The sequence below is a fragment of the Coregonus lavaretus genome, assembly GCF_964263955.1.
Source record: "Coregonus lavaretus genome assembly, chromosome: 3".
In the NCBI taxonomy this organism is placed as follows: domain Eukaryota; kingdom Metazoa; phylum Chordata; class Actinopteri; order Salmoniformes; family Salmonidae; genus Coregonus; species Coregonus lavaretus.
The window spans coordinates 69,061,457-69,070,214 of NC_139990.1; the positions used below are offsets into that span (position 1 = coordinate 69,061,457).

The 8,758-nt window shown below is 39.9% G+C and overlaps 1 protein-coding gene across 1 annotated transcript in view; it reads right to left on the reverse strand.

Annotated features, from left to right (window-relative positions):
- The window catches only part of LOC311119166 (glutamate receptor ionotropic, kainate 3-like), a gene marked incomplete at both ends in the record, with an annotated part of 126,966 nt that extends 119,499 nt beyond the window's left edge, over window positions 1-7,467 (reverse strand). Inside the window, one exon of the mRNA XM_084157717.1 lies at window positions 7,353-7,467. Within this exon, the coding sequence (XP_084013843.1) occupies window positions 7,353-7,467 (115 nt within the window). The remainder of the gene's footprint in view (window positions 1-7,352) is intronic.
- Between the last annotated feature and the right edge of the window lie 1,291 nt (window positions 7,468-8,758).

Sequence of the window (8,758 nt, forward strand, 5' to 3'; positions counted from 1 at the left end):
CTCCTCTTCACGCTGCTTGATCCAGTCATGGTGGGATCTTCTGTCACGATCGCTGATTGATGAAGCGGACCAAGGCGCAGCGTGATAAACGTACATCTTTTATTGCAGTACACCACACGAACAAAATAACAAACGAAACGTGAAGTCCTAGGTTAACACAAACCTTTCGGAACAAGATCCCACAAAGTAACATGCCCGCAGGCTGCCTAAGTATGGTTCCCAATCAGAGACAACAAGCTACAGCTGCCTCTGATTGGGAACCACCCTGGCCAACATAGATCTAAACGATCTAGAACACAAACATAGAAAACTAAACAATGAAACCTACACACCCTGGCTCAACATAAAGAGTCCCCAGAGCCAGGGCGTGACAGAATGGCTAAAGCATGAAATTTGATTCATTGCCTCGGTACAGCAACATTTACAACCAAAAAAAGCCCACATTGACAAGCCATGAATTTTAAAACACTGTCAAATCCAGGAAAGCACACGTCTGGCTGCTATAATGACATTTTGTCCCAGGAGGCTGCTGGGGAGAGACGGGGAGATAGTTAACTGAGATAGTTATCAGGTGGCCATTTTGCCTGACTTCCACGTGTGCTAGCAATTTTTGTTTATGTTCAATTCAATAAATTACATTACCTCAATACTTAGTACCAAGTACAGAAGAATCATCTAGAAAAACATCAACAGTAAATGCTGAAACTCTATTCAATAAAACTCCTTTCCAAACTCCTTTCCAAGTTTTTGGCTAATTTCTTTAGAACTAGACGGACGCATTGATGTGAGGGTTGCTCAGTATTATTTATTTAAATAGTTATCAGAAGCATATGCTTGCTACAGATCTTTCACTGTGGAGCACACACTTTGTAGTATGATATGAAAACACCATCTGGTGTGGAAACACAGCTAGGCTAGCTGTGTAGCTAAAAGGCCCTACTGTGTCATAGGGTTACCTTACTGTTAGGGATTTCCGTTACATTAATCCCCAATGGATTTTGGATTTAATAAACATTACCTAGCATGAATAATACAACTATTGTATACGGCAGGTGTACTCTTTCTTGAGACAACGTTTGTTGCTAAGTATAGCATATGATCATCATGGTGTTGACACATTGTGTCTCTGTATTACCTCTTGTTGACCTCATCAACATTTTCACAAAGGATTATATTAAACCTTTCATATTATTGTCTTTCATTAGAATCTCATTAGATTATGTCAAAATAGTGACATTTAACGTTTGTAGTTATGTCACCCAAGCTGACATATTAGTTATCAGTGACATATGTCTGGATTCATAACACGTAACACATGAATATGAAAATTCCTAACAGTAGCCCTATATTTCAGTATATTGCCTGGAGTATTTGCTTGTTTGTAGGGTAACATTTTGTCTCCTATGGAGCAGAAACAGTGTGTCCTGCTGACAGCGGAGAACTGGAAACAACACATTCTGAGACAGGGCCCTCTCCTGAACAAAATGAACATCTGCCGTTTCTCATCAGCTATATTGAAGCTAATGATGGGACGCAAGTGTGCTGACAGTGAATGGAATTGGATTGTGTACAAGAGCCCCTGTGAGACCAGACATATGTTCTGGAGTGTGTTCGTGGATGGAGTTTTTGTGAGTGTGCGTTTATGTGTATTAGTTGAAGTGTCACTATGGGTGTAGTAGTTGAGAGAGGGAGAGAGACAGAGAGAGAGAGAAAGAGAGAGAGAGAGAGAGAGAGAAAGAGAGAGAGAGAGAGAGAGAGAGAGAGAGAGAGAGAGAGAGAAAGAGAGCGAGAGAGAGAGAGCGAGAGAGCGAGAGAGCGAGAGAGCGAGAGAAAGAGAGAGAGAGAGACAGTAACCCAATGGTATGAGGTATTAAGTGAAGACGTTGTGTATATTGTGCCTTTGTGTACGAGTGGGTTTGTACAGGTAGAATAACTGTTGTATCCTTCAATCTCCTCCTCTGTCTCTGCGTCGCTAACAGAGACCACTGCATCACACACATCAAAGGAGCCCGCTCTCGCTGGATACAATTGTACTGTGACCTCTCCCAGTCTTTGTTCGTATGCACCACAACAACTCCCAGGCTGCTAGCCTAGCTCACTGCCAAGAGGATTCTACCTGCCTGCCTTCTCCTCTTCTGGCTAGGGACAGATTACATTTACATGAACATTTAATATTTGTTTTCCACTCTGGCAATTGATGGCCATCTTAATTTCACACAACTGTTGATGTGTTTACCTCTCGCTGTTGCCTTTCTTTATCTAACGCAACTATTTTTCTCTCTCTCTCTCTTTCTGTTGTCGGGACTCTGTGGGGAATTCTTTTGCACACGGTCTTGAGTTCAACTTTTGTATAAATAGAAGCGAAGTACTATACAACGGCCCTTTTCGCAGCCTCTTGAAATATTTGCGAGTCATTTAAAATTAGAAGATTTTCGTGAACACTGTTGAGGATCTAGGCAAGTGTGTGTGTGTGATAGAGAGAGTGTGTGATAGAGAGTGTGAGTGGAGAGCGCTCTCCTTCTCGCCTGCATTCTGCAGAAGCTAATCACATGAAGAACGTTTTCTGGTTGGGAGGGATAAAGACCAGCCTCTGAAGGGACTCGTCGTGTTTGGAGAATTTCAACCGAGCATCAGCTAGCAAACGCAGCTCTAATTCTCCTCACAGAAATCTAGCTTTGGAACAGTCACAATGCATACAGCAGCAAATACATCTGGAGACTTCTCGACTGTTATTTCACGCAGAAAATGTATTTAGGTAGTGTTTTCCCCAAAGCATAAATTCCATTTGGGGAGACAAAATGAAAACGCAGACACCGGCTGGTTGAGGAGGAGGGGCAAAAGGGAGCAAAAGAAACCAAAGCGATGTCATATCATGAGAAAGATTGATTAATTGGCCATGATGAAGCACTAGGTATTAGGTAGATAAAGTAATTGAATATTCAATACATCCCTGTCTGGCACTGAATAGCAGCATTAAGAAATAAAAGAGACAAGATAATATAAATTAGTTTAATCAATCTTCTGCCTCCAACTAAAATGAAATAAGCATAACTATAAGTATTTATTAAATGGTTTGTGGGCTGGTTTGTAATTTCAAAAACATTGGTTCTCAGCATAAGCATTGGCTCCTCTATGATAGTGAGGCATGAGAGTGAGACATCCATTATATATATAATCATTGCCATTGTTCTAAGCTGTTACAAAATCCATATTTTCCTTTACCTGCTGTTCAGGTATTTATATAGTTGCATTGCATCACATAGATTTCAGTAACTTCCCTGTAAACTGTCGTACATTTTGTCATTTTACAGTCTAAAATGGGTGTTACAGCCTTCCTCTTGTCAAATTAAGTATGCTCAAATCTCATTGATTGGCTGAATTTGTTACATAACCATTGGCATCCATTGAAGTTGGCATAACTTAAAGATGAAGTCCGGGATCTTAAGCACAACAACATATTGTACACATTGGATTTGTCACATATTATACAAATTGCTAAACATATATATTTTTTTTTCAGGATGTAACATCAAACAAAATGGATGACGTAGTACACAATTGGATGACGTGGTACACAATTGGATGACGTAGTACACAAGAAACGAGGACCTGTTCTGGCTCGTGAGCACCACTACTGGTTGAAATTATACAATTGTTCAGGAGCATCACTTTAACAGAAGACACACAAAATGAACAACTATAGCTTTAGGTGTAAAGCTTTAGACCCTAAGTCAGACAGGATGCTGTAGAGAAACAGACGGCAGGCTGTTGGTCTAGTCTCTGACAAAGCACAAACAAATGCCTGCATTCATGACTATTGTACAGTGTTGCACCGTTTAACATGGTCCTTGTTTCCACGTATGACTGAGAGAATCAATTTATTCATGAGCACCGGTAGACACAATCACTGTCTGAGCTTCACTGATTATAAGCTAAAACCAGACCTCATTATCAACCAGGGTAGCCTAGCATAAATATACTGAAATCTCTCTATCCTATACATTATCTATGTACCATAGAAATGATGGTATGAGCACTACTTGTTTAGCAGGGTAAAGACAAGAAATAGAAGAGAAGAGGGAGAACGCTGAAGGTTAGGGGGAATAAAATAGGCCTAGATACACTAGAAAGAGTATTTTCTATTTTCTTCCCTCAGACGTTTACAGGCCTGCTGAAGGATTGACCATCTGGCCCTCAGTATGGAGCTATGCACTGTAAAAGCACTCAAATCAATGGAAACAACTCCACCTTGGATGCCCACCATTACACAGATGGTTTACTTGGAGAGAATTGCTTAGGCTACCTAACGGAGAGCAGACACTGCACAGACAGAACACCCCACGCCACTGGCCCGCCACCACCACCCACTTCCAGTGAATGTTGCTTGCTTGTTTGGTATTGTAACGTATTGTTCGACGCTGGCCGGCGACCATGAACTACAACAGGGCCCTCTGGTGGTCTGTTGATGAATGGCTTTGATCCAGAATACGAGTGTTTGAATGGTATATCTCATACACACACCCACACACATACTCACGGATACACTCTCTTAACGTCTCACATAATGTACATGCACACAGCAGCGTCATTTCAGCTAATCCTAGGGTATGGCAAAGCTAGATTGACTCCAGCCATGATCACCTTGTTGCTGTGGCTTCACTCACCTCAGTTAATAGGGGACTTAACCTTCTACAAACACGTTATACAAGAATTAGCTGCTAGGCACTAGAGTAGCACCGGGATTAAAACTCTAGTTTAGTTTAATGTCATGTCAAACAGCAGTTACCTATCCAAAGCCATTTACTACAGCCATCTTTACGTGCTGTCCCCTGCAGCTGCATCGATGCGCTCTCCATAAAGCCAGCCAGCCAGGCTTCCGCATGGTCCTAAAGTCAGCCTTTAATACCTCTAAACTGCATTTGGCTTTTAATCAGGATTGGAATGATTTCTAATACCTCTAAACTGCATTTGGCTTTTAATCAGGATTGGAATGATTTCTAATACCTCTAAACTGCATTTGGCTTTTAATCAGGATTGGAATGATTTTAGTAGCCTATTTTTAATTGTTGGTGTTGAGCTAGGGTATGGCGACTGCCAATTGACAACCTGTATGCACATACAGTCTAGGCCTAGTATAAAACATACCATACATGAGCATGCTAAGATGCCCATAGACAAATTTAAAGTAGATTATGTGCAGACAGACATACAAACCCATTCAAAGCCACTCAGAAATTAACTGTAAAATTAAGATTTACACAGAGACACAGTGTTACTGACATAGATGTCACTGTATTATTACCGTATAAAATATGCCCAAGAAGCACAGTAGACACAAACCACACACACACAAACACACACACATTCAGAGTGTACGTGCAGACACATTTTCATGCATTTCATTTTTCTGTTCTAAAGCATTTGTATGTTTTTGTTCATATGGACATCAACTCAAATTCAGCACATTTTCTTGGCACATCGTTCTCATCTGCCTTTTGTCAAAAGCCTAACTCACGGATACAGAAAGAACAGCACCTGCACTAGAATAAAAATACAAATAATATCCACCAAAAAAAATAGCAATAATTTCAATTTCAAGGTACATTTGTCTCAGCTCTGTGGCATTTCAAAACCAAGACCTGTCACAGGCTATTTTCAGACTACATTGAATGTGCTGCGGTAATAGAAAAAAAGGTTATTTTGACAAAATCCTTACATTTGCATCACTAAAACAAAGAGGAGTCTAAACAGCATCTAAGAAATCACAACTCTCAACAACAAAATCAAAGTCATAGCTGTTCACAATGCTGCAGTCAATCATCAAGACATGACCAGCCAGAATAAGTGATGACAAACCACATCTCTAATACTCAATACCATGCATAGGCATCATGGTTTGGTTTGCTCTCAATATTTTTCTAACAAGTTGTATAGGAAAATATACACACAGCTTTTATTTATCCAAATATTTGATTATTTAGAATATGTACGGCTTGTATGGCTGTCTTAGTGGTTATTTGTTGACAGGTGAAAAACTAGACTATGGTGTAACCTAATAACTATGTAATAACATATGTTTTACTGTAAGACATAGGCCTGCCTGTTCTTTAAAAACAAATGGACTGGATTTGGGCAAAATAGATTATACCCCACAATTTGTAAAATTAAAACTATATTTTATATTCATTATGTTTGTTCACTCTTTTACATAATGACTGGTTAGGTTATCTGTTAATACAAAATACACACATTTGTCCAGGGCCCTATCATATCTCTCTCCATCGTTTACATTGAGCCTTGTAAAGCTACGTTAATGTCAGCTAATGCCATTTTGAGTAATTGTCCTGCATGGCACCGAGCCACTTGTCAAAAGCGATTTGCCTTGGGACAAAAACGTATTGATCTTCATTCTGTCCCTCTCTCCTTGCGGCACAAAACGTTTCATCGCATCGCCGCGCTCAGAATGAGAATTCTCACATTGTTTTACTTGGAGTGATTCCAAAAGACAGGGCAGCATCACGCGCTCACTTGTGTCATCACATTAACGTTAAAGCAATGGGGAAAGATTGTGAAAAAAGGCACTAGAGATCAGCGCAGGGGTTGCTTACGAACTTATTTCATTCCATAGGCCTACGCGTCATGCGGCTGTCCAGGGCGGGCGACACCTGTGCCATCTCAGCACACGGGGCCCCTTAATATTTGTTGTTGTTCCTTATTTGCCCTCTTAAGTACAAATACAATGTTTGGGTTGTGCACACTTCTATTGTATTGCTATGCGAACTTTCTCTACTTTTTCAAGCAGTTTTAAGCATGTCAACCTTCTCCAAAATGAATAACTGACGTGAGATGAAGACTAATCATATGTATCGACTTAGGCTGTATTTATAACGCGTCAAAAATATCGATTGCCACATAGGGGACGTATAATAGACTATCAGAAAATAATGGAATTGAAAAACAAACAAGCATGGGTAGGGGTCATTTTTACACATGTAGGCTACAATGTGGTTGCATCGCAGCCTCGCAGGCTCCTGAAATGAAGTCACAATAGTTGCACAGCATTTAATCAAATTCATCACTGTCGTATAAACTACTGTGGGCTATAGTCTCTGTAATATTGTTTTAGATGCACACAATCATCTGATAGCATACCCTTGAAAAGACCGTAAAAATATATATTTTATAGATGAAGGGCAAACCGTTACTCCAAAAACCACAGATGCTGCACAAGCACAGATAGAGAGAGACCCTCACTTTCCTAAATAGATAGGATGTCCACTCCAATAATTATACTGATTCTTTATCTATAGCCGGTCCACATTACACATAAATAGACAATTAATAACACTTACCTATTCGAATGACATGAGGCATCCCACAAGAGTACTGAATCCAAAAGAGACATAGAATGGCCGGTGTCCAGTATTCCAAAATCGAACTCCGGGCAGACAACCAAGTATTTCGCATGATTGTAAAGTCGTGGGATCCACTTTTTAAGATTCCAAAGACGCTTCAGTGTTGCTCATCAAATTTGAAATGTGTGTCTGCGACAAATGGGCGCTCATTGTACTTGGTGCAACATTCTCCCAGTTTTTTCAATCTCAAGGCTCTGAACGGCTTGTCAAGATTATACCCCAGTTCCACACACAGGCGGATCAACGTTACACCTGCGAACGCTGGCTGCTACAATTAGCCTGCACGAGTCTGTATCCCTTCGCCTCCTACGGTTGATGCTATTTGTCTGCTGGCTCGAGAACAACCGGGATGGATTCCCGTACAAATGTGGAAGGGAACTGCGCCTGCGGTACCTTTGGTCGCCTCCAACAATGCTCTGACCGGTGTTAGCCACAAGAAGCCTTGAAAACCTGTTTCTTAAAACGTTTCTTCAGAATTCATGCAAGCTCATCACATATTTGAAATATTTAAAATATCAGTCCTGATTTGAAATATTCAATTTGTCAAAAATGTTGATAAAGCCAATTTAGCCAATAATGATTATTGTCAAAATGGTAATTAATGTTCATTTAGAAAAAATATTCGAAAGGTTTAAGAAAAGCTTCTTCATGATGCAGTAGTCGTTGCTGTCTGTTTATCTCATAGTGCAATGAAGGACTGACTAGCCTATCGTGCTTCAAATTTTAGATTAGCCTAATAATTTTTGAAAAATCAACAACAAAAAATCTGTGCACGACCAGAATGGCTTTTTTAAATGGAATGCTTGTTCAACTCACAACCTGTGCGTGGTTGGACAGATTCACTGGTGATTATCTTTTTTTGGTACTGAGCAGAGTTTGGGTTGTGAGAGCGAGCGCCACCAGCCTTATTCCATTGTGCCACTAGAGGCACTTGAATCATTAAGCATAGGTCACAATTATGTCCATGAAACATTTTACACGCGAGATTATACGACCAGATTACTCCGTTTTCAATTCTTATTTATTTCTACATATTTTACATCTATGTGTTGATGATGCATTTTTTTATTAGATTAATGCTCCCTAAAAAGCAGTTGAAATGTTCAGTATAAATATATATTGTGTGTTATTCTGCCAATTCTACACTACAAAGTTTCCCCTTTTAATCTAATAGTATATAGTCTACCCATCCCATTGAGTCATTTTTAATTTAAAGGTGTCTCTAACGTAAAAAGTGCAGCCATTTTCTCACTCCTTTCAGGCCTAATCAACATGTTTAAAGACAAAGAAAGCTTGTGAACAAATGTAGCAGGAAACGATTGAATGGGTGAAATTGTGAATTT